At 38.2% G+C, this 27297-nt stretch overlaps 1 protein-coding gene and 1 long non-coding RNA gene across 2 annotated transcripts in view; one reads left to right on the top strand and one right to left on the bottom strand.

The window, feature by feature from the left end:
* The window catches only part of COPB2 (COPI coat complex subunit beta 2), a 31311-nt gene extending 5024 nt beyond the window's left edge, over positions 1-26287 (bottom strand). The window contains exons 1-15 of the mRNA XM_003992054.5: positions 26102-26287; positions 19417-19554; positions 15853-15939; positions 15288-15414; positions 14295-14443; positions 12056-12202; positions 10880-10979; positions 10116-10258; positions 9395-9594; positions 7642-7752; positions 5844-5932; positions 5653-5759; positions 4358-4501; positions 3587-3717; positions 3084-3291 (exon numbers count right to left, since the gene is read on the bottom strand). Of these exons, the coding sequence (XP_003992103.1) occupies positions 3084-3291; positions 3587-3717; positions 4358-4501; positions 5653-5759; positions 5844-5932; positions 7642-7752; positions 9395-9594; positions 10116-10258; positions 10880-10979; positions 12056-12202; positions 14295-14443; positions 15288-15414; positions 15853-15939; positions 19417-19554; positions 26102-26104 (1884 nt within the window). The 5' untranslated portion in view covers positions 26105-26287. The remainder of the gene's footprint in view (positions 1-3083; positions 3292-3586; positions 3718-4357; positions 4502-5652; positions 5760-5843; positions 5933-7641; positions 7753-9394; positions 9595-10115; positions 10259-10879; positions 10980-12055; positions 12203-14294; positions 14444-15287; positions 15415-15852; positions 15940-19416; positions 19555-26101) is intronic.
* LOC123380114 lies at positions 4470-6165 on the top strand. The gene is made up of 2 exons (XR_006585463.1): positions 4470-4599; positions 5094-6165. It is a non-coding gene; the product is annotated as an uncharacterized LOC123380114 (long non-coding RNA).
* Positions 26288-27297: the final 1010 nt, after the last annotated feature.

Here is a 27297-nt window from a genome sequence, read left to right as displayed (position 1 = left end):
TGGGCAAGTTCTTCAGCTCTATGGATGCGGTGTGTTGGACAAAGCTCAGACTTCAAGAGACTTCACTGGAATGAGGAACAATGCTCAGTTACAGGGTGGTTAAGAGGGAGGAACTGGGCAGCTTTCCAAGTTCTGGCTGGATCTTCAGGATGGCTGTATCACTGTGTTTAAAATGTTTTAACTTCCCAGACTATCCAAGCTGTCCCTCCTCTCATTCATCCATCTGAACAATGTAAACAAGGCATTCTGAATAATCTGCATACTCCTTTTCTTTCCTAGCAATTGGTGTAAATAATAAAAATCCAAGAACAGAGTATATAAGATCTATGGAACTCATCAGACATAAGCAAAGCAGATGAAATTAGGTGGACTAAATAAACTTTTGTTTTCCCCCAAATCCCCACTGAAATGACACTAAAAGGATTCTTTTTTAGGAAACAAATTCTTTTTTAAAAAGTATTTATTTAGAGAGAGAGTGGGAGAGGGGCAGAGACAGAATCCCAAACAGGCTCAGGGCTGTCAGTGCAGAGCCCTACATGGGGCTTGATCTGAGGAACTATGAGATCATGACCTGAGCTGAAATTAAGAATTGGAAACAACCCAACTGAGCCACCCAGGTGCCCCTAGGGCATAAATTCCTTAGGATACAGAAAGACAGAGGAGACCTCTGTAACAAAATTTTGGAAGCTAGAAAACTGGCAGAGGAATTTAAACAGTTAAAACACTAAAGAAAACTAATCCTAAATCAGGAGTGAGGACAGCATAAAAACAACTTCATTCACACATCAGGATCCCCAGTGGCATCTCATGGAAGGCAATGCTAAAATAAACAAAACTGCCTGAAAGTCTCTGTAACAAGCAGGTAAGAAATAAGATACCCCAGGTCCCCACTCCTCTCCTCCCCTAACCTCTGGACACACACAGAAGACAGCAAGTTTATTCCTCGAAGAGGATAAACTAGAGGGTCTCCAGTCTGAGGGATACCTTATACATCTTTCGAGAGGAAAATAGGAAATTATGCGAATAGAGATTGAGACTAAATGAAATACCAGGTGCTGAGACACCAACCTGTTTTCTACTTTGCATCCAGAATGATGGTGATTTAAGCTCAATCTTACCCCTTGGGCTGTAAACCCTAACCAGCCTAAGGGGTAACACTTACTAAAATATCAACAACCTGCGAGCTATATGTCAGCTAGAACAGTACCTGGTGCAATGTTAAGTGTTCATTAAGTTCACAAGATGAACATATGGACCTTGAGCATCCCTAATCAAATGGCCCAGCCACATCCATAGTGTGAAGTCCGTATCGAGCAAGACCTCTCACAAATTCAGGCCTTTTATCTGCTTCTTAGACCTCTCCTCTTAAATGAGGGCCCAAGGATCATCAGATGCATGAAGAAAATCTCTAACAGGAAAGGCACAGATCAAAATGAACCAATAACAGCAACTTGAAGGAAGCATACCATGAAGGAATAAAAGAAAACCTCAAAACAACAAAACCTATCATTCAGACCGAGAGAAATAAACTTTCATCCATACACAAGAATAAGATTTTAAAAGTACAATAATAACAAAATGAGACTAGTGTAGGAGGCCTAACATTTCACTAACAGTTCCACAAAGAATACAGAAAGCTAAGGAAGGACATCATCAGAGAAATGAATCAAGAAAATCTCTCAGAAATAAGTGTCCAATTAAATAAGCTTGTCTAATACCCAAAAAAATGAATTAGTTCATAATTGACCTCTACCAAGGCCCACCATCATAATATTTCAGAACAATAGGGACAAGGTCCAAAAAGCTTCCAGAAAGAAAAAACAGATCAGGTACCAAGATCAGTAATATAAACCAGTAACACTTCAATAAAAACTAGAAGCTAGAAGGCAATGGAACAAATGCCTTCAAAATTTTGAGAGAGAATTGCCTCCAGCCTAGAATTCTGTATCTAGTTAAATAGTCAAATATGTTTTAGAGGAGAACAATGGCAGTTTCGGATAATCAAGGTCACAAAAAACTTTACTTCCAATAATAATCCTTCTCTCAGAAAACTACTGAAGGACATGCTCCAGCCAGATAAGGGAGTAAACCAGCAAAGAAGATAGGGGATACAGGAAACAATGGATCCAACTGAGAGGCAAAAGGAAGGCCCAACCTGATGGTGAGGGGATATCCATGATGATAGGAGATTTCAAGGAAATCTGGAGAACCACCAGAATCTAGTGAGAATTAACTGTAAGTACACAGAAAAATAAGCAAAGGAAAAAAGACAACTCCAGGGAAAACAAACAATTGCAGGAAGGGAAAGCTACACTATACTGAATGGCTCAGCTGTGAGCAGTGTTTACAATAGCTCTAAAAATGTAAACACTGAAAACTGATGTAATCAAAATCATCCAACTATAGTGGGAGGAGGACAGAAAAATGGCATGTATGTTGTATAAGTAGCAGGAGAGAGAAAGGTAAACCCTCATCTTCTACAGAGTGTTAAGTCACAAGAAATGCCTAAAGCTCAGTGACAGCATACGTTATCTAGAGATGTAGAAATAAATTCCAAGAGAATCAACCAAAAGAATTAAACTTCTACTTCCTTTAGGAAGAAGATATGATAGAGGGAAGGAAGTGCTGCTTTTTTTCCTTGAGCCTTGAAGATCTTTATACTTTGTGCACAACTTTGACTTAAAAACACTCCATTAAGAAAAAACCTACCACCAATGCTAAATTTTATGTATATTTTACAATTAAAAAAAAGAAAGAAAGAAAAAGAAAAGCCTGCTAGGAGAGAGAGAGAAAATGCAGGGCAGAAATGAAAATATTGATAGAATGGAAAAGAAGTCTACAGAAAGAGAAGACTGATAATCATTTCCAACAATTAAAGAAGGTACTAAGGGCATTAAGAAAGGACAAGGAAGAATATAATAAGTGACTTAAGTTTATAGGAGAAATTCCACTGCCATAAGGAAATCAGTGGCAATAAAGAAATAGTATTTTCAAATCCACATTAACATTCTTTTAAATTACTGGTTTAAAGAAAAAAACCCACAAAAGAAAACAAGCAAAAAGACAAAACAAAATCCTTTTACCTGCTTTTCCAGAAAGTGTGCAACTCTGGTCCTCTGTTCTTTTGGAATGGTAGGAAGAACTTTATCAGCCATGCTAAAATCCCTTCTCATGACAGCTGTCTGGTATTCCAGCACTGAAACCAAGAGAGAGTAGCTAACGATGTTCAGTTCTTTATCCCCCAGATAAAGCCTGTTGTCTTTAGGAATATAGCCCAGAAGATACATTGTTCTGTAATAGAAACAGAAACTAATTTAGGAGTAGGCCCAAATTAGTAGGTAAACATACATACACACACACACACACACACACACATACATACATATGCTACCTCTTGCTCAAAATCTTTCCACTTTGATGCAATTTTGATCAACAACAGCCCATCTATTAAAACTCTAACACTGAAAAATCAGGCCCATCACTGCTACAGGCCAGCAATAAGTTTCGTTTAAAAAAAAAAAAGAAAAGAAAAGCGTAATTTTAAATTCAGGATGCTTAAGACACAAGCAAAGCAATTCTCAGTTACCTATCCAAGTGGGCAATGGTGACTATTTCTCCTCCAACATAATAATTTAATCTGTTCACAGAACTCGTGTAAATGAAGCAGTCGCCTACCCACAGCCCTGTTTTCACAATTTCCTGAATCTCACCAAGAACCTGCAGAGAGAAAAGAGTCTATTATTACCTTATTCAGCATTAGAAATCCGGTTACAAAAACTGAATATGATTGGGGGTGATAAGGGAGATTAAGAAATGCAAAGTAAAATCCTACTTCAAGAAAGAAAATATTTCCCTGGAATTTCTATCTTCTTTTTTCATTTAAAAACAGATTCCTGGATGAGTATTTATAATATAAAATCTCACTGCTGCATCAAAGCTGTGATCTAAAAAGTGTTGATCTAAATTTCTTATATACATGAAACCGGAATAGGAAGTATTTCATAAAATCTTCCAGGAACATCTCCACGATAGGTGATTTATCTTTACCATTTGAGAGCTCATTTAAATCACTGGGTAAAATGTCTTAAGACCAAAACACCTTCTAATTTCCTTACTGAAAGATATCAAAGTCATCTGAAGATTCCCTAAAATCAAAGTACAAATAAATATCTTTTAAACATATATACTTTCAAACTCTGATCTTTGAGCCAAGGCTTTAATCTTCACATTTCACCAGACTTCCTTAAATGTTTACTTTCCTCAAACCTAACTTAACAGAATGTTAAAATCAGTGAAGTTAGGTTACACGAATATAAAGCATTTAAGAACGAAGGTAAAGTTGTGCTGATGCAGTCACCTCAAAGGCATCTTCAATGCCATCTTCTGTAACTCCTTCATGTGTTTCCTGTGCAGCCAAGACTTTCTCCGACAGATACTTAAGGATAAAAAATGACTCCTCGGTGGCAATACAGACCAGCTCTCCAGAGTCAGACCAGAAAATCTACAACATGACAAACAGAACAGATAAATGGTTTCGGATTTCCGAGTGGTATGACAAACTGCATACACTTTGTTTCTTACAAGATTCGTCTTAGGACAGTAAGTACGCATTGAACAATTTTATGTAGTGCATAGTGGGTATATACATACGTACACAGATACACGAACACACATATATATACACACACATGTGTATGTATATGCATTTAGAGGGTGGGCTGGGCTATTTGGTCTAGAAATGGAAAGACTAAAGGGAGACAGGAAGGAAACTGTCAGTGAACAGTGGATATAATGTAATTTAGGAGCAGCAGCCTATTCGCTATTGCTCTAGAACAGTGTTTCTCAGCCTTTTTTTTTTCCCATTATCACCCACATCCACCCACCCAGGAATGTTTTTAGACATTTTTCTCCTAATCACCCTCACCTACAAAATTTTAAATCCATAGATACTATATATATATATTATACATATACAATTATATAATACATGTTATATATAAAATTATATAACATATAAGCACACTGTATATACACACATATAATATATATACTTGCATAACATATAAATACATGTGAATATCTATGCTTTACAGATAAAATTTTCTTCATCCTCAAGAAGCAATTTTTGCCGTTGGGGTACTAGTGCTCACTGAGAATGCATGCTATAAAAGATAGAACCAGGACCCAAGAGAGGTGGATTTGTCTCCAAAGAATTTTGTGACAATGAAAGCTGTCAAAGAAGCAGGTAATTCCATAAGGTAGAAAACTTTGTCACTGGAGACATTTACCTAAAGTTTAAATAGCATCAGGGAAACTATGAAAAGGCTTTCTGATCTGATCCTGGATCTTTCCAAGTCAAGACCTTTCTGACTTCTTGTCTTCAAAGCAGGCTTTTCATACTCTGTCAAACGCCATTTAAAATATGAATAGCACTTGGCATTTGTATAAGTTTTCCTGCTTTTCAAAATACCCAATGTCTACCACCTCATTCAAATGCAAGTCTGATTTTCTAAGCAATCTTGAAGTAAATGACACTGTGTCCAACACAATGGAACCAGGACAGCTGGGTACAAGGACATTTCTTTGCCTCAGGGACTTAGAGTTCCTCACAAAGTTACACATTCTAAAAGTGACAGTGGAAGGAAAACTCACATGTTTGGGCTGAATTTCAATTCTGCGTATGAGTTCTGTATTGTCCCAGTCATAGAAAGCTAAGCCGTTTACAGATCTGACTCCCAATAAGAAGCCTCCATAGATACCTGAAAAGAAAAAAGATTTTTGGGTAGATGTTTCTGAGCCATTGCAAAGCTTCTAAAAATCTATCATTTATAAATAGCACTCACTTTCTGCTCCAAAATCTGGTTTAAAGGATTTTTTTTCCTTAAAGTTCTTAAATATCTTTACAACACTGTTGCTCTCTCTTATTGCGTATCTGGGGGGAAAAGGAAGGCAAACACAGCATGTTATATACCAAACCATACTTTCATCGAATGTCAGAAATATCTTCAGGTATACTTGAGTAATGACTTATGAGTTTCACACTGTCTGTTACACAAATTATTAGGGTTTACAAGCTATTTTAAAAACTGAGAAAGACCCAACATCCCTCAGTAGATGAGTGATTAAACCAACTGTGGTACATTCATGCAATGGAACACTGCTCTGCAAAAAAGGCGACCAATTACTGACTCATGCAACAACATGGACGAATCCCAAAAATACTGTGCTGAACAGAAGAAGCCAGACATATAGACTGGATATTGGAGTTTCATGTATATGAAACTCTAAAGACAAATCTAATCCACATGGTGAGAAAAAGCAAATCAGTGACTGGGGCCAGGGAACTGACTATTAAGGGAAAATGAGGATTTTCTGGGAATGGTAGAAATGTTCTCTGTCTTTGTGCTGGCGGTTATAGATTGTATACATTTGCCTAAAGTCACTGAAATGTTCACTTAAAATAGTACATTTAATTCTGTATAAATTATACTTCAATAAAGGCAACTTAAAAATAAAAACTTTTGTTAAGTGGCTCAAGAAGTTAGCCACATTTGGCAACAACTTACAACACTGTGTATATTCAGGCGTCTTGAAAAAGGGGGACTGTGCCTGTTGCTGGACATTCAAGAGTATTTAAGGAAGTGATCTGATGAGTGTTCCTATCAAGATAGGAAAGATGCTGAATAGGACCTTAGCTGGATAAAGCTAAAAAAAAAAAAAAGTGAACTATCAAAACAGAGAGGTATGGTGAGAGAAGAATTCATGAACTATAATTTTGTTTAGGATGGTAACAAAATATATTTAGAAATGGAACTGTGTATATATGAGTGTATTTAGGAAATTTATGAAAAGATCAAAACAAATTCCTACTCTCAGTGTATCTTTTGTTAAAAAATTTAAAAACATGCATCTTATATGCAACACTGAGGCTCAGGTTACTTTGTTGAGGGCAGGGGCAATAAAAAAATATGGAGGAAACAAAACTAAGAAAACTATGAAGATGTACATCAGTTGTGTGGTCAGGTGGGGGGATTGGGGGGAAGTCCTGGTGTTTATTATGAGCACAAAAAGGAATCAAAAAAGAACCACTCAGTAACCAGTATCTAGTATAAATAATTACAAGAAATTATAAATAACCAGTATCTAATATGATAATTCAGAGTTAAATGATTTTTCCTGTTTTTAATAAGAATATTTTATGAACACTCTAAATTCAAACAGAATTTGTTTTAAATATAGGGGGTGGGTAACATCACAGAAAATACGTTTTAAAGAAGATTCAATGAAGTTAGCATCAAGATGACATCAGACTGTAGTCTCTCCCAACTAGCTCGGGATCCTAGCAGCAGCTCAGGACATCAGCTCATAGGGAAAACCTACCTCGTCTTGAGCCCATAAGCACCAGGCCCAAATGCAGGCTCCATCAAGGAAATGGGTGCTGGGCCCCCAGTTTAATGGGATTAGTGGATCAGCCTGAGTGAGCCTGCTCTCACAGAAAGGGCAAAGACAGCTCTGGTGAGAACTGTTCTTGAAAGGCAGAAGCACAGCCAACACCAAGCCCTGGGAACATGATTCATACAACCACACACAGATGACGCATCTGCAGTCAGGGCCAGCGGGACAGCACAAGCCAAAACTTACTCCGAAGAATCATGGGCCCATGCAAACTCCTGGGCAGATCCAAAGCTCTTGTTTCTCAGGGCCATTGCTGTATAGATGATGTACTCGCCATCACCACACACCACGACAAACCTGGAAATTATGGAAGCCAGAGAGAGAGAGTAGGATCAATGACATGTGGAAGTTATGAAACACTGATTCCTCTGCATAATAAAATATTTCTGATGACAAATGCTACTTCGGTTGACTTTTTTTTTTTTTAATTTTTTTTTTTTTTAACGTTTATTTATTTTTGAGACAGAGAGAGACAGAGCATGAATGGGGGAGGGCCAGAGAGAGGGAGACACAGAATCTGAAAAAGGTTCCAGGCTCTGAGCTGTCAGCACAGAGCCTGACGCGGGGCTCGAACTCATGGACCGCGAGATCATGACCTGAGCTGAAGTCGGCCGCTCAACCGACTGAGCCATCCAGTCGCCCCTTCAGTTGACGTTTATAATTGAATCTAATATCTTCTGAAGTTATACATTTCTTCAAATACAGAGCTAGACATAAATATTTTATCAACAAATCCCAAAACATATCATGAACACGGGCATTTGCTGAAAATCTTACTGCAGTGGCCTTCTCTTATAAGCAAAGGAGACTTGAGGCAGGAAGACAAGAATGGCTGCTGATGCACGGGGGGGATTCTAATAATACAATGGATACTTGTTGAGCACCAAGATGCGTAGAACATTGCTCATTACATTTACACCATTAGGAAGCACTATTTGTTGCAAGACTATCTTAATTTTAAAGCACATCACTCAAATGAATAAAAATACTCATTTTTAATGACTGTTAAGTTTATCAAAATAGAGTATTTTAACATTTAAATAATCAGTAAAAACAGGATGTTGCACAGTCGAGTAACATTTTCTCCACAGATATAAAACAACTCTATTTAAAGTTGCATTGGCTGTATTGGCTGCTACCAGATTGCCAATGCTGAAATGCAAAACTTATAGGAAGAAAAAGCTTTGTGATACTTATAATGCATTCTTAATCTTCCTAAGAAAATTACATTAGAAATAACTGTGGATGCCATTTACTGAATGAGGCAGCATACCTGGTTTACATAATTTGTCTTTTTCAATACTCAGCACTGAATTATAAGATGCCCAGATCTATTGTAAGTGACTTTTAAAGAACCACAGGCTTAATTAAAACTCATGCTTGAAACTCCTCTCTTGACAAGATGTTGGGTGCTTTCTAAATCTTAAGAAACGAAACTGATGGTTCAAATTATAGCTAAGAAGCAGAATTATTACCAGTCCCCAAATTGTTTCTTTTTTTCTAATATAATTTATTGTCAAATTGGCTTACATACAACACCCAGTGCTCATCCCAACCCAAATTGTTTCAACGGACACAAACTTCAGAGTCTGCTTTTCTTCTTAAGTCAGTAAGTATTTAGAGCACCTAAGTACATATTACCTGCCCTCAGAGAAGCACAAGGACACAAACCCAACACATTTAAGATGAGTAAATACAAAACTATTTAACTGTCCAAAATTGCATGGTGGGACAAAGCCAGGAAGGCAAATATGCTTTCCCCTTGCATGCCAACTTAATCAACTGGTAGGGTTGCCTGTGGCCATGCTGAGGATTGTGAGGCCAGGGCAAAAGCTCATGAGGAATGCCCACCCTAGAGGAAGAGCAGCATATGCTGTGGATCTGCAAACCCACATATCTAACAACACAGAAGCTCAGAGAGAGATTGTGGTTGACTTACCGCCCATTAGGATTGTGCTGAATGGTCTGAGGGTATATTTCACAACTGCCCATATCCTTTACTGCCAGTGGCAGTCTTTCTCCATCTTTAATTTCAGCATCTCCCATTGCTTTTAGGTTGGCCTGCTGGACTTCTGAATGCTTGGCCCAAATTATCTTTCCATTGGCATCCATGGACATGGCAGGTTCCTCCCGACCAAGCTAGAAGAATTAACAAATGGCTCGTAGCAATAAAAAGAAAACAAATAAAACCACAAAATAAACACTTTCTATTTTCGTTTAACAGAGGGCTCCATCCTTTCACTTTATTTTTTTTTTAATTTTTTTAATGTTTATTTATTTTTGAGAGAGAGAGAGAGACAGAGAGACAGAGAGACAGAGAGACAGAGCATGAGAAGTGGAAGGGCGGAGAGAGAGGGAGACACAGAATCCGGAACAGGCTCCAGGCTCCGAGCTGTCAGCACAGAGCCCGACACGGGGCTCCAACCCACAAACTGCGAGATCCTGACCTGGGCCGAAGTCGGACACCCAACCAACTGATACACCCAGTTACCCCTCCATCCTTTCACTTTAAACCTCCAGTGTTTAATCTCTTGTGCTTGCTTAATGAAAGAAGAGCCAGTTTAATAAAACTGGTGACTTAGAAGATGACTGTACAAAAATACAAGGAAAACTGCTTCCACTATGTTCATTTATTCAAAGAGAGTATAATTAGAGATTACCTTAACAATGATGCTCCCTTCATCATAGCCCAGAGCGACATTGTTGGACCCTCTAAGACTGGCCACGCACCACACCCTCTCCATTCCATAATTTAATGTGCTCTCAAGGCGATACGTGCTTGAATGCCAAATACGCACGGTTCCTAAAAAGAACAATGTGAATACTCCCTTTTAATTTGAACATCTAACGATGGATTAGGTCAGATGAACCAGCCACAGCGAAGTCCTTTTTTATTAGCTTCCTGGCAGCATAAAGTTTTGATCTACAGTCTGTAGGTGATTTTATCAAGTAACAAATAAATAAACAGAAAATTACAGGTAAGAAATGTGATTTTCCGTGTGAAATAATGTATTTCCCGGGCACAGTGCCTACTATGTACCTGCAGATGCTTGATACACATGATCTTTTATGTTCACTATAATCCTGTGAGGTGGATATGTCTGTTCCCATTTCATAATCTGCCCAAACCACACATCCATGAAGTGGCAGTGCCTGAATCTGACCCCAAGTTTGTAGACTCCAAAGCATTGACAGGCTTTTTCAGTTTTTCGCTAGGACTTCTGGGTGTCCTCTTATTTAAATAATAGAGTCAAACACATTAGGATGATGACGACGATGACAATAACAATGTCCCTTCATTTTATAACTCAAATATTCTATTCTAATAAAAACAGCAAACCTAATTACAATGCCGGGCACTACCTGGCTTAAATATCTACTTTGTAATTAAAAGCACAGGAATAAACATACATTTCTAACTTACCGTCTTCTGAACCTGTGATGATGATAGGCAACTCAGGATGAAAACTGGCACAAGATACATTTTGGGCATGTCCCTCCAGTGTCTGTACACAAGTTTTATTCTGTAATCAAAAGACAGCAAGACACAGAAAACATTTTTTGTGTGTGAAAAGTAACTTATCTTTAATTTTTCCAGTGCACATACATTATAAATAATAGTAGTAATGACAATCTATATAGTATTCGACACAGAAAGTTTTGAAACACAATTATCTTATTGTGTGCATACTTTCTCTAACTCTTTGATAGTACAGGGAAATGTAATTGCAACCATCCTATTTAAAGAAGAAAACACACACACCTCAAAAGATCTGGTGTTCATTTGAATGTTTTCTCGCCAAATTCCTAAGGTAATGTCTTTCATATTTTTATTTCTGTACTTAAGCACAAATTTGAATAAGGTTCTAAGTAACACTGATTTTCTAGGCTTCATTTTTTTTTTTAACGTTTATTTATTTTTGAGACAGAGAGAGACAGAGCATGAATGGGGGAGGGCCAGAGAGAGGGAGACACAGAATCTGAAACAGGCGCCAGGCTCTGAGCTGTCAGCACAGAGCCTGACGCGGGGCTCGAACCCACGGACCGTGAGATCATGACCTGAGCCAAAGTCGGCCGTTCAACCGACTGAGCCACCGAGGCGCCCCTAGGCTTCATTTTATTAACTGTTTATGGACATTTTGATGTGAGAAAGAAAAAACAGAAACTGAATCTGTCTCTTAGAGATAAAAAGCATAGTAACAAGAAGTCATAACTAGGTTTGCAAAGTCTATGTGGCAAAATGGCTATAGCATGGCTGTGTCATGATATTATTAATCTGCTAGTTTCCAATTATAAACAAAAGTTTACCAGTGACGATATTAGAGGATGTAATAATTCATTTTAATCAAATGTTTAAATTTCTAATTTCTACTTTTAAATGAGAAATAAACATGATGGCATTTTATTTTTAAAACCTTGACAGGCATTTGTTTTCATTTTTATGGAGAACTCTGGGATCACTGTTTAGGTGTAAATACTGAAGCCTGAAGTTATTTTGTGCTATGAATGGAGTTCAATAACCTAAATTTTAACTGTCCTGTAAGAAACAACGAAATCCATGTCTAACATATGGCAAAGTAAGGTTATGAAAAAACTGTACCTGATAGTCCCATATTTTAACAAGACGGTCATCTGCGCCTGAAATGAGGTATGGTTTGTCGCCACCACTGTAGTAATCGATGCAATTCACGCCTTTCTCATGTCCCTCCAGAGTGAAGTTTGGGGAGGAAGACCCCAGCTGCCACACCTTTAGAGAACAACAGCATCTGACATTCAATATGGTGACTCGCCTTTCACAAGGCAGATCCACCACACTTCTGACATGTTATATAAAACACCAAAGCACAGGGGAGGGAAATTAAAGAATGTACATTTTTTAAACCCATTTGTTTCTGTTGTTTCTTACTTTACTTGAATTTCTAGGGGGTAGAATAACTGTGGCATTCTCTGAAAATTCCAATTTCCAGGCTTCATCCCTAGAGATTTTTCTTTATCCCTAGAGATTCCCCAGAAATCTAGATTTTTAATAGAAACCCCAATGGTCCATAGGCTATAGTGTGAAGAATAATACTTTAAGGGTAAGAAATGATTTTATGAGAATTTTAACATAAAGATCATGAAAGTGAATTTAAGAAGGTCTATTAAAAAGAGAAAATTACCACTTAACTAAAAAATTTTAAGTTGTAAAAGTAGTCAAACATTACTAGAGCACTATTATTGAGCTTTACCTTTACAAATATTTCCTGAGTGCCTCCTACACGGGAGGGGAGGGTAAAGATGTGTAAACAAATGTTTACCATTGACTGGATCAAACACACTTTACTAGAGCCAAAGATAAGACAATTTATGTTTTCATGATATACCTAATTTAGTGACGCAAGTCTGAAACTAATTCAAAGTTTCCAACTTATGTCAAAAGCAAGGAACAACCCAGCAAAAGGAAAAAAATAAGGCCAAAACGCTAAGATATTCAGAGGTATCATTTAATAATTATCACACAAATAACATGTACCATTTTCTATAAGTTAAAGGAAAACTAACAAAAATGTTATACAGACGTAAGTATACACACGTAAGCAAAAGTTAATGCAATATATAATTTTAAATCTATGCATGTAGAGACATTTTAAAAATCATAATGGAAAAAGGAGTATGGCTGCACTCTTGCATCTTGTATTAAGCATCTAGTACAAGCAAGGTACTGTGTTGCTTGCTACTGAGTATCTGTTTGAGGGAGTGGAGGTGACACATAGTTCCTGCCCCAAACATCAACATTTCGGGGGGATACAGATTGCCATACACACATCAGTTATCATTCAAAATGAAGGCCATAATGGAGACAAAAGGAATGGAAGGAAGGGACTGAGCAGGACTGCCTCTGTCTGGAGATGAAATGGGTGTCTGAAAAGAGCTTCTCAGAGTAAATAATTGTGCTAAGCCTTGAAAGATAAGTAGTTCTCTAGAGGGGAAAAAAAAAATCAAAAGGGAGAATAGAGAGTGTCACAAGCAGAGGTAATAGCTGAATATGATTATGGGAACATTCATGGCATCTCTAGAGAATGGTGGATAGACCAGGGTTATAGGAGATGTCTCATCATATTAGCTGTGGCTAGTCTTGGAAACCCTTGTAGTCCACACTAAAGTACTGGAACTTTACTCTCAGACTAGAAACTGAAAGATGAAACCCATGTTATAGAAAGATAATTGGCAGCAGTATGGAGAAGTAGAATAAGAAAAAGAGAATGGAGGCAGATGAAATTTAAATGTAAAATAGATTAACAATCAGCAGAGGTCAACAATGAATACACTAAAAGGAAACAGGAAATAGAGGAAATACACTAAAAGGAGAGGGAACAGAAGATTCTGGCATTTTTCTTATTCTGGGTTTGCGGTGGTTTAGGTGGTTTAAAAGTCTTTCAGTATACTGCTTTGATATGGAAAAACACTCCTTCCATTAAGAGCACCAAGTTGCAGTTAGAGAGGGAGGGAGCCAAACCATAAGAGACTCTTAAAAACTGAGAATAAACTGAGGGTTGATGGGGGGAGGGTGGGTGATGGGTATTGAGGAGGGCACCTGGTGGGATGAGCACTGGGTGTTGTATGGAAACCAATTTGACAATAAATTTCATATTAAAAAAAAAAAAAAGCGCCAAGTTGCTACAATATTCTTCTAAACAGAGTATGTCCTTCTGGATCAAAGTGAGAGATCCTATTTTGATTTCAATACAAGCTTTTGAGAGAAACTTATAATCAGGAATAACTTTCTGGGTAGCCAGTAGTAAAACACCTAAACAACTGTATTTCACCACCATAACTGATACAAATAGTGGACCCCCTACCTTGATGGTCCTGTCCAAAGATGCACTGGCAAACTGGTTGTTATCTTTGGGATTAATCACAATCTGCATAACATAATGGGTGTGTCCTTCAAAGACTTGTGAGCAGGACCATTTTTTATCCCAGTCCCAGAGCTTAATAAGCATGTCATCTAGGCCAAAAGAAAGTCTTAAGTTAGTTGCAATTTATATTTCTTTCAGTCAGAACTAAGATGCGGTCTCTGTGCTTTTTAAGGCAGCAAATCTAAGAGAAATCATACATTCCATGACTTAAAGAATCAGAACTGAATACATTTTTCAAAATCCTTATTTATCCTAAGAATAAACTTAACTCTCTACACAAGAGCGGAGATAAGATACAGAAATTACTAACGGCAAATACAAAAGTTTCATGAGAAAATTTAAGAAAGCCTCAGTGGGCTTTACAGAATGACAAAAGAGTAACACAAGTTTGATTAGAATCTAAGTATGACTGAATAATGAGGTCGGTGACTAGGGAATAAGCATTCCTCTTATATGAACGGCTAAAAAAAGCTTTGAATTACTTCTCTCAATTTTAACTTAAAAATGTTTCAAAGAACCATCACCAATTCAACGCAACTTGTCTTAATTGCCCTCCAAAGTGTCCACTGTTTTAGATGGAATACCAGCGAGCAAAGTAGCCCAAGTATAACCTGAGTAGGGTATATGGCAATCCAGCAAAAACTCACTTACCAGCATGTAAATTAGCTTTCTGTTCAGATGTTTAATCATCTAGACCTGTAGGCCTTCCCTGACAGGAACGGGAACAAGTGCTATACAAATCCTAAGCAGAGTTGATATTTCATTAAATACAAAAGCAAGCAGCATTGATAGCACGCTAATGGATTTAAATAGTTTAAAGGCTGCTTGGAATTAGAACTCTACTTGCAATGGCAGTGAAAGAATTGCACATCTCGCTGAATGAAAATGAATGACTCAAAGAGATGCACGTAACCAAAAGAAGTCACTTCTTACCGCTGCTAGTGAGAATGAAAGGCTGGGTTGGATGAACAGCAATACAGCGAATGTAGTCCGAGTGTGCTTCAAACATATGAACCCTCTCCAGAGTGTTGTAATTGAACACTCTGATCTGCATATCATCCTGGAAATGAAAATCTAGAAGTCATTACTACTGTTACGAAGTCAACTGCACAAGAAAAGTGGATTATAGGCTCAAGGATTAAAGTCCAAGCTTCAAAACATTACACTGATTAAAAAATGAAGAATTTGGGGCGCCTGGGTGGCGCAGTCGGTTAAGCATCCGACTTCAGCCAGGTCACGATTTCGCGGTCCGTGAGTTCAGCCCCGCGTCAGGCTCTGGGCTGATGGCTCAGAGCCTGGAGCCTGTTTCCGATTCTGTGTCTCCCTCTCTCTCTGCCCCTCCCCCGTTCATGCTCTGTCTCTCTCTGTCCCAAAAATAAATAAACGTTGAAAAAAAAAATTAAAAAAAAAAAAAAAATGAAGAATTAAATCATCCACATTATCACTGACCAGTTCAGAAATTGAACCGAAGGGATTAGAGATTCACAGAATTACTTACCGCTCCTGTCACAACCCAATTCTTTCTTGCAACAAACTTTGCAGCTCGAACAGGAAGATCACATACTTCAAATGTTTTCACCAATGTCTTTAAAATTAATAAAAACACATACACTTTGAGTTATGAGAAAATAACTGAAGAATCTATTGTTATATGTAAAACATCTATTTATTTAGATCACTTCTAATTTAAAAATATTTTCAGGCTAAAATACAAAAGTTCAACAATCAAATGAAAAACACAGACCAATCTTCTCTTCTTTAACAGTTTCAAAATTAAAATACTTACAAAGGATAAAAGAGAGCAAATGTCCACAAGATGAAATTCCAGATCGCCTGTGCTCCAGCCTGCCCTTTCCTTTCTCTCTAGCCTCACCTTTGGCTACTCCCAGCCTTACCTTTCCTCCTCCTGAAAACCTACCCACAGATCCTTACACTCCCCTTTCAAAACACAGCACCTTCATAATTATGTGTTTAATGTCAATCTTTCCTACTAAGCTCCCTGAGGGCAGGAATCTTTTCACCACTGTATTTCCAGAGCTTAGAACAGTGGCTGGCAAACAACCAGTGTGTAACAACTATTTGTTGAATAAATTGGCTTAGTTTGTTTATTTATTAAAGCTTACTTATTTATTTAGAGAAAGAAAGACACCACAAACAGGGGTGGGCCAGAGAGAGAGAATCCCAAGCAGGTTCTGCACTGTCAGCATGGAGCCCGATGCAGGGCTTGAACTCACGAACTGTGAGATCATGACCTGAGCAGAAACCAAGATTCGGACGCTTAACCGACTAAGCCACCCAACACCCCTGCTTAGTTTTCTTTTTAAAATTAAACCCGTCAACTCACAAAATAAACTCCTAAAAAAGATGCAGTTGTTTTGTACATCTCAGCAATATGTTTCCATACAAATGCTGTTTACCTGTCTTTAGTGAAGTTATGCTTTACACAGTGATTTAGATATCTCTTCAAGTTGTTCAGAATGGAATAATATACACAGATAAAAGTAGATAACTAGGAGACCCCTCCTAGAAAGAACAGGGATAAATGCATCTTTTTGTCCTCCTACTTTGATGCCTTATTTTTTAAAATTCTGAAAATCAAGCTATCATTTTGCAATATCTTTTTTTGTACCAGAGAGTAATGGAAAAAAGTACAATCTTACTAACTGAAGAACCATGTGCACTCAATAAAAAGAACAGAAGCCAGTAAACCTGAAACTAATGTAACATCGTATGTCAACTATACTAAAACAAGCAAACAAACAAAAACTAAGTTACACACACACACACACACACACACACACACACACAAAAGAATAGAGACAGACCTCAAAGATTCTTCACACAAAGACATTAAATGGGGAAGCTCCAACCTGTACAACCACTGTCAGTTGATTACAATACAGACACTGAGAGCAGAAAGAACATGCAATCTCTAAGATGATGGACAAATCCATGAAAGCTTATGAGTAGTCAATAAATCCAGGGATCTGCTGAGCCGTACACATAAAGCAGCTGCAGAACAGTCATGGTTCAGGTCCATGTTAAGTGCTATGACTGATACAAATAACACAAGAGACGGTCTCCACATTCTAGAACCTAAACAGTCTAAACAGGAGGAAAGGCTATACACTCAACAAACACTCAATGTAAGTCAGGAAAATAATGATTAATACTTGTATGGTACCTTACAGGTCTCACACACAATTTTATCTAATTGGATTTAATCCTTTTGATACTCCTGTGATATAGGGAAGGCAACAATATCATCTTCATTTTAGATAATTAAACTGAGCCTTAACATGGTTAAAAGGCTTGCCCACACCACTTAATTGGCAGGATGGCTTCAAATTCCAACATACTGATTTTTTTAATCATTGGACTCATCACCTCAAAGACATATTTGAAATTCAAGTACATTTGAATATACTTCCAAAAACTTTTTGCCTCTTTCAAGAATTTTGCTCTCAATATACATGAGTGCCAAGTAGCTTCTGTTGGTGATAGAGGGGAAAAAGCAGGGAGAACCAAAAGAGACAAACCATTCAACAAAGACTTACTGAGTGTCTACTATAAATCTGTCAGATATGCACTTGGAGTAACAGTAGGAAATAAGACTAGGATAATCCCTGTCCACCTCAGAACCGCCATTCTTGAAGAAAAGAAGGAAATTAGACAAGTTACCAATGAGGTAAATTATGAAAGTGGAAGCAAGCGGCCCTGCCAGAGGGCATAGGAGGGCACAAAAGAGAAACATGAGGCAAAGTGGGTAAAGATAAAGCAGAATTACGTTACAGGAAAACCTAGAGAAGGGTAAGGAAGTACACCTGGGATTTAGAACATACTACAGTGAAATGACAGCTGAGAAATGGCTAAATGGAGCGGAGACAAGGGATCCCCAGGAAGAATTAGGAAGTGCAGTGAGGGCTCGGGGAGGCACCAACATATCTGTTTAGCATAAAATCACAAAGATTTTAAACGTGTGAATGCAGGAGTAGATCAAAAAAAAAGCAATTAGCATGCATATTATCTCCATTAATACAAATGGGTTCACAAGATGAAGATGTGAAATTGCAGAGGTGAGAATTCCTGATACAGTGAAATAGGGATAAATGGAATGTTCATTATTCATTAGCTCAAAAAGTAATTATTGAGTGCTTCCTACATGTCAAACAGTGTTATCAGCAGTAGCATAAAGCAGAGAACAAAGTGTTAATGTGTATAAATTGTCACTGATGGGGTTTTGGTTTAGTGTGCAGTCATTCTGTGTCATTAGTGACATAAGACTATCACGGTGTTTTTACATTTATTCCTGGCCTTGATTTCCTAAGCCTATTTTTGCCATCTTAAATTATTCAATGTGAGGTTTGTCGGGTATTAAGAACTTAAACGTGGATGTTGAAGGTAATTATTGTATAAGTAGACACAGAAGTGTATGGAATATTGCTGACTATATGTTCTGTATTTTGAAGGAAAAAGATTAAGAATGGTCAACAAAAAGGAAAACGAGACAAACCAATTTGAAGTTAATTATTTACTCAGATGAAAAAGAGCAAAACAAGCATGTAAGGCAGACAATCCGTATAATGCATATTTTAATATGTGTAATCAAAAGCGGACTATAAATACTTCTCTGACATACTCTATAATTCATATGGCAGATTGAAAGTTATCTGCAAATAATTATATCAAGTACTTGGGAAAAATAAATAAAATTAAAAATCCCATTCTTAGGAACGTTAGAATATTCACTGAATAGAAAATTAAGTACTATTAGATACTTTATCTAGAGCAAGTGACCTTATATTGGTGGCAATTTCCTTAATTTCAAAGAAAAGTTAATACTACCTACATCAGAACTTAACATTTAAATATTGTGTATGACAAGACCCAAACGTTTTATCCCACAAGCTATTACCCCATAAATGTTAGTTCTGCTTTACTGAAAATACTTTGTACCAATCCATTTGAGAAAGCAGTCTGCATATAGCTAGTGGATTCTATTTCTTCTCTTTCATTAAAATCACTAACACACTATTTCTAAAAAGTCCTTAAAAATTCCTACCTGTGTTTCATGATTCCACACGCACACACTGCCATTGTAAAGACTTGCCAACATCCATGGCTCTGTAGGATGCAAATCCACACTCTTAACTCGATCTGATCGAGCAGTTAGCTTTCTCTTTATATCAAGTCGCAGAGGCTAAGGAGAAACATCAAAAACCCACAAAACATTAAATTGCTACGCCAAATAAAACATATTTGAGATCTCAACTGAAACACTACATTAACACGCATTAATAGGCCTGTAAAACAATTCAGTTTTTACTTTGCTAAACTGTAGGCACAGTTTCAAGTCTAAAGCACCCACTTCTTCACTCATAAAAACATATGAGTACTTAAGTTATTTTTAATTTACGGTAGTTGTTGTCAAACTTGTTGGCTTCGGGAATCTTGTACACTCTAAAAAAATTTACTAAAAAGCTTTTGTTTATGAAGTTTATATCTATTGATACCATGTGAAATATTAAAATTGAAACAACTTAAAAATACTTATTAATTCATTTTCAAATAACAAAAATAAACTCATTACATGTTAACATATTTTTATGAGAAACAACTACATATTCCAAATAAATTTAGTGAGAAGAGTGGTAGTGTTTCACATTTTTGCAAAACTCTTTACATTCTATCTTAATAGGAGAAAGTTGGTTTCTCATATTTGCTTTGGCCTTCAATATGTTGTTCTGGTTGATGTTAGTCTCATGAAGATATGTAGATGGAAAAAGAGAAATATTTAAATAATTTTTTCAAACAGCTATGAATATTCTTCTTTCATACACGTTAAAACTTGACAAGTGGTAGTTTCTTAAAGGTTAGTTGCAATATGAAAACTGAAACCAGAGCCTGATGTGGGGCTCGATCTCATGAACCATGAGATCATGCCTGAGCTGAAATCAAGAGTTAGACACTTAACCAAGTGAGCCACCCAGGCACCCCTTAAGGACACTGACTTTTAACTTACAAAAAAAAAAAAAAAAAAAAAAAAAAAAAAAAACTGGTAATGAAGAATATACTAACAGTACAATTTGGTGACACTATACCAGTTCAGTTTTATCTTCTATTACTTTTACACCAACAGTGCAAATTATCAACATAGTGAAAAAGGCCAATAGTGTCTTACTATAAGGAAAACAGTTTAAATTTGTGAACCTCCTGAAAAAGAATAGGGGACTCCTAGGAGACTGCAGATCACATTTTGAGAACCCTTAGTTTACAGAATATCTACGTAAGCATACATAAAATATCCACTAAATCACAATGTTATGAGTGTCCTATTCGAAAATATTCTAAAGTGTTATTCATGAAGTCTTAGTAATCCTAAACTATATCAATCAAAACAGTATGATACTGGCATAAAAACACATAGATCAATGGAACAGAACAGAGAACCCAGAAATAAATTCATGCATATATGGTCAATTAGCCTGCCAAAAAGAAGCCAAGAATATACAATGGGGAAAGGATGGTCTCTTCAATAAATGTTTGGGAAACTGGACAGCCATATGCAAAAGAATAAAACTGGACCACTATCTTACACCATACTTAATTTTACAAAAATTGACTCAAAATGGATTAAAGACTTGAATGCAAAACCTGAAGCCATAAAACTAGAAGAAAACATAGGCAGTAAGCTCCTTGACATTGGTCTTGATGATTTTTTTGGATCTGACACCAAAAATAAAGGCAACAAAAGCAAAAATTAACAAGTGGGTCTACATCAAATAAAACGCTGCACAGCAAAGGAAACATCAGCAATGAATTTCATTTCATTTCATTTCATCAATGAAAAGACAACCTACTGAATGGGAGAAAATACCTGCAAATCATATATCTAGATAAGGGATCAACATTCAAAATATGTAAAGAACCCATACAACTCAAGAACAAAAAAATAAAAAATAATAAAAATAATCATCTAGTTAAAAATAGGCAGAGGTTCTGAATGGACATTTTTCCAAAGAAGGCTACAGATGACAAATAGGTACATGAAAAATGTTCAATATCACTAATCATCACAAGTCAAAACCAGAATGAGATAGCACCTTACACCCATTAGAAGGGCTAGTATCAAAACGACAAGAAATAACAAGTGTCAGTGAGGATGTGAAGAAAACAGAACCCTTGTGCACTGTTGGCTAGAATGTAAATTGGTGAAGCCACTATTGGAAAACAGTGTGGAGGCTCCCCCCGACACCCCCCCCCCCACCTCTGCCAGAATTAAAAACAGAACTACCTTATGTATGACCTAGCAATTCCACTTCTGGGTATTTATCCAAAGAACAAGGAAAGCACCAACTTGGAAAGATATATACATCCCCATGTTCACTGTAGCATTATTTACAATAGCCATGACATCGAAACAATGTATAAGTGTCCACTGATGGATGAATGGATAAAGAAAACATATGTAATATATGCATACTATACATATAATATTCCATTGTATACACACACAGGAATATTATTCAGCCATAAAAAAGAATGAAACCTTGACATTTGTGACAACATGGATGGACCTTGATAGTATTATGCTAAGTCAAATAAGTTGGAAAAAGACAAACACTATATGACCTCACTTGTATGTAAAATCTTTAAAATAAATAAACACACACACACGCTAAACAGCTCAAGCGCATACATTCAGAGAACAGATCGGTGGTTGCCGGAAGCAAGGGGTGGGGATGGGCACAATGGATGGAGGAGGTCAAAGGGTACAAACTTCCAGTAATAAAATAATTAAGTCCTGGGGATATAATGTACAACACGGTGACTAGTTAATAATACTGTGTTGTATATAGAAAGTTGCTTAGACCTTAAAAGTTATCACAAAAAAAAATTACTCTAACCACGTATAGCGATGGATGTTAACTAGACTTACTGTTGTGACCATTTCACAATATATACATATGCTAAATCATTATATTGTACACATGAAATTAACATAACATTATTTCAATTATACCTCAAAAAAATTGATTTCTTCAGAGAAAAGTATTTTGGCAATAGTATTAGTAAATACTAGATGAATGGGATGTGTGATCAATATGGGTTATATCCATGTCCATGAAGGCCTTTGGAGGCAAATGGGAATATTTATAACATTTTAATGGATTTAAAGTTATAGGAACCTAACATACTTAATTAGGAACCTAACTGATGCATTACTTAGTAATCTAATACAAGAACCTAATTCTAATTAGAACAATTTTAAACAAAAATTAAAATACTCTTGAGTCAGAAAATGCTAATAGTTTAAAACAGCTTTTTTCAACCTGGATTCATCTACACCACAGACAAGAAAATGATGTGAATAAAGTATTTTCTCAATTCTCCCAAGAATACTTACCATTCTAGAAAAAAAGTTAATTCATTAAAAACAGTGATACCTTTGGATTTAGTCTTAATTCTCTTTTGGACACAGATTGGGGAAGGCTGATTTAAAATGTTTCCCCTTCGACAGGTTTTAAACACAACTGAAAAGTTTATTTGGCAAGTTGAGTTACTGCGGAATCTTTATTTCTGTAATCTTCCAGAATGATCATGAATGGAACAGAAACTTAAGGTTACTTTTCAACACAAAATGAAGATCACTAGATATTTTCAGCAGAGATAATTTTCTGAAACAAAGCAAACGCCTCACAAGGCTTTTATTCATCTACTACTTCCAACCCTGTTATCACTTCTATACACGCCTCTCCCACTTTTAGCAATAACCTAGATCTCTTTACTTTAAAAGATCAGAGTTCTTTGGCTCTTCTCTACAATCACCAAAAAATGTTTCCATTGGTGTGCCTTTCTCTCCATCTCAAACTCTCTACTGTCAAATCACCATCCTGACACTTCTTGGTCATTCAGGGAAGCAGGACTTTTTACTTCATCCTTTTCTCAATTTTGCCTCATTAATTTGCATGACAAATTTCAACTCCTTTTGCTGGTCTCTTCAGAGTGAACAAACATGAAATGTCTATTATGTGGCAGGAACCACAGTGGGGGCTTTCACCTAAGCCAGCACATCTCACACTTTTCCTCTAGCAAATGAGGAAATCCATCACTTACAAACTGTATATGTTTTACCACATGGATGTTTAATGATTACTGAGTAAAAGTGATGCTATGGAAAGTTGGGCCGGGGGACTAAGCAACCCTAAAATACCTCCAAGTATCCCTAATTCACAAATCCCAGCTTAAAAAGCACATATGAAATCTCTTGTTACATTTCTCCCAACATTTAAGTGACTACTTTGAATGAGACACTGTATTAGACACTCTAGGATACAAACACGAGTAAGATACTCATACTGTACCCTTCGTTCTAAATGCCTCCATTTTCCAAAAACTGGATGCATTTGGGACTCTTTTTTTTTTTTTTAATGTTTATTTATTTTTGAGAGAGAGAGAGAGAGACAGACTGTGAGCAGGGGAGAGGTAATGAGAAGGGGAGACAGAGAATCCGAAGCAGGCTCCAGGCTCTGAGCTGTCAGCACAGAGCCCGACGTGGGGCTCGAACTCACGGACTGCGAGATCATGACCTGAGCCGAAGTCGGCCGCTCAACCGACTGAGCCACCCAGGCGCCCCTAACGTTTATTTATTTTTGAGACAGAGAGAGACAGAGCATGAACGGGGGAGGGGCAGAAAGAGAGGGAGACACAGAATGGGAAACAGGCTCCAGGCTCTGAGCCATCAGCCCAGAGCCCGACGCGGGGCTCGAACTCACCGACCGCGAGATCGTGACCTGGCTGAAGTCGGACGCTTAACCGACTGAGCCACCCAGGCGTCCCCATTTAGGACTCATCTTAAATGCTGCTGCCACCAATAAAATCTTTTGGATTACCTTAGCAAGAACTATCCTTTCCTAAGGGATCTTACAGAAGTTAATTTTAACCTTTAACATTTGTATACGTATCTCTTTTTGCTTTATAGAGTCGATTCTTCTTAAGGGCAGGGTCATTGCTTTACTCGTGTCTTTTATCTCCACAGCATCTTCTATATTTGGATATGGGGTTTAAGGACAGATGGTATAATCCAGGTCTAGGGAATTATGCTGCACCCAAATTTCAGTTCTGCCACTCATTTCAGATACGCAATAATGGGCAAGTTTACTCAGAACTTCTCTCAGGTTCGACATTAAGAAAAACGGGGATAATACTTTTTTTTTTAATTTTTTTTCAACGTTTTTATTTATTTTTGGGACAGAGAGAGACAGAGCATGAACGGGGGAGGGGCAGAGAGAGAGGGAGACACAGAATGGGAAACAGGCTCCAGGCTCCGAGCCATCAGCCCAGAGCCTGACGCGGGGCTCGAACTCACGGACCGCGAGATCGTGACCTGGCTGAAGTCGGACGCTTAACTGACTGCGCCACCCAGGCGCCCCGATAAACTTTTATCTACGTCTTAGTGTTATGAGAATTAAATTCAGTGTTAAGCAGTTAGAATAGTGCCTGGCCTATCATAACCGCTCCATAAACACTTCCTATAACTCATTCTCCCAGCTGTTGAAAGACTTAGGAGGCAAATGATTAGCAAATTGCATGGGCACATAATAAACACTCTATGGTACACAAGTGAAAAAATAAATTCGTATTTGTATCTCATAAAAAAGATTTTAAATGTATTAAAGAATGAAGTATATTTCGTTAGAAAATGTCCATTACTGAAAGCGCAGCAGATCCCAGACCAGAGCGGATCATTGGCAATATGAAGTAGGATCATTAAGAGACCTGAGATCTTGTTCCGGGGCCCTTAACCTGGGGACCCAACGAAGTTCATGGATAAGGATAGGGGAGAGGTGGTCTCTAGTGAACCCACTGAATTTTTTGCAACGCTGTGTGCTTCTCTACCCATTATCCATAACTTTCACCAGTTTCCCTAAGGACTCATCCTCTGCTGTAATCCCAACTCTGCCTCAATTAGCTTTTTACAAACTTTTTTTTTTTTTTTACCGCAATATACAGATTTTGGATTTATTAATCCCAAAGTTCTTCAAGCTCCAAAATCTCTGAACCTATGCTCCATAACAAGTAAAAAGTGGGGGGAGGTGCAAGATAATGTTTAAATACAGAATACCGACTTTCTTACTTTTTTGCAGAAATCATATCCTCACACTATTGTATTTTTTTCCTTCTTATTAGAACACTCTTGGGCAAAAGTACTTTAGGGTATTTTTGAGGGTAAGAATGACAATAAAAAAAGTGCTATCTGTCCTGACTGCCATTCTTACCAGCCACTATCCTTGCAAATGCAGAAAAGCACACCAGTTTTATAAGCAACATCCTAACGCTTCTTTGCCCCCTAGAAACTTAAAGTGGGATGCCAAAGCATTCGAAATTCCACTTGGAACTCCATATACACTTCATTTACCTATTTCAGAGGGAATGCTTTTCTGTTTAAGATCGTCAGTGCGGTCAGCACACGCTATTATAGCAAGAACAAGCCCAACATGAGAGTACGGTCAGCTGCCGCCGTGTTAAGGGCAGAATGAGGTAGTTTTGCCAAAGCCCAGGCACTGCGTCTCCAAACCACCTCAGATTCCTGGGCCCCACCGCCGCCGCCTCCCTCAAAAAACTCAAACCGGACCAGGACCCCGCAAGGCCTGAGGCGGCGGCCGCATCCGCAGCCCGCACTCCAGCAGCTCAAGGCTGGCCTCAGACGAAAAGGCCCCGTTCCCTCCTGCAGCGTCTGGACCTACCATCGCTCCGTTGGTCAGAGCCCGGGAGCCCGCACTTGCCACCGGCGACGCAGACCCTGAGAGACCCACCGACCTGCTGCCGGCCGACTGACTGACGTGGAACTTCCGGGAGGCGATTCTCGCGATATCGGAAGCCAGGCCGCGAGCGCCTGCGCAAACGCGACGCAGGGTGGACGTTTTCCAACGCCCTTCTCAGTTTCCTAGGCAACGCGGCCTTCTAAACTGTCCGGAGCCAAAGGGTTTGAGAAGGCTGCGTGTGGTCTTTACCACCAAACGAAATGGACTCGAACCCGTGAGGGGAGACTGAGAACTGGAAACCGAGAGAGAAAAAAAGATGAGAAAAACGAAATGCTTAATCCCTTTGGACGCTAACGGCAGGGGGAGCACCGCCTTAGTGGAGTTGTGGTTTGAGGAGCCACGTCCGCCTCTTCCGACTCGGGCTCTGATGGGAGGGACGGGAGAGGAGGCGGAGCACGGGTCCAACGCCTCAGTACTAAGATGGCCTGAGAACTAGGACTAGGGAATTCTCTGCGAGCCCTGGACCGAGCGCCGAGTGAGGCTGGGAAGAAATGGGCAGACTCAGGGCCGGGCTTGAGGCCAATAAGCTTGCAGGGAGGCCAAGAGCCTTCAGTCTGGAGCCCCCAGGAGATAGGGACTCCAATCATGCATGATCATTTGTTACTGAGCATCGACTGTGTTATTCATTTATTTAACAAATACTTATCGATCTTCAGCTGTGTGCTAGACCTACTTTCCTCTCAAACCCTTCCATCAAACTGAATTATCTCCATTTGACTAATGAGGAAACTAAAGTTCAAAGAAGGCCTGACCAAGGCCACATAGTAAGTGGTGGAGTCGGGATTTCATCCCAGATTCATGTGTCCTCAAAGTCCCGTGATCTTTCTACTACACCAGAGTATCTCTTCATAGAGGTAACTGTAGAAAGGACATGAGCCACAGGTTGCAAAAACTGCGAGAGCATTTGCCTGTCACCATCCTCCTATATTCCTGCTTTTATTTTGTTTTCAACACCGTGGGCCAAATAAAAACTTGTTACGTTTAAATGAGTACCTCTGGCCTGACAGAAGCCTTGGCTTTTTAAGACCTCTGTATTTTCAGAAAGGCAAAAAGTGTGTGTGTGTGTGTAGAAACATTCAGAGAGAGACATGGACTCTACGTGTCTTTTAGTGAGAGCT

Source organism: Felis catus, chromosome C2 (assembly GCF_018350175.1).
Source record: "Felis catus isolate Fca126 chromosome C2, F.catus_Fca126_mat1.0, whole genome shotgun sequence".
NCBI classification, from domain to species: Eukaryota; Metazoa; Chordata; class Mammalia; order Carnivora; family Felidae; genus Felis; species Felis catus.
This window is presented reverse-complemented; position numbering and strand designations above follow the sequence as displayed.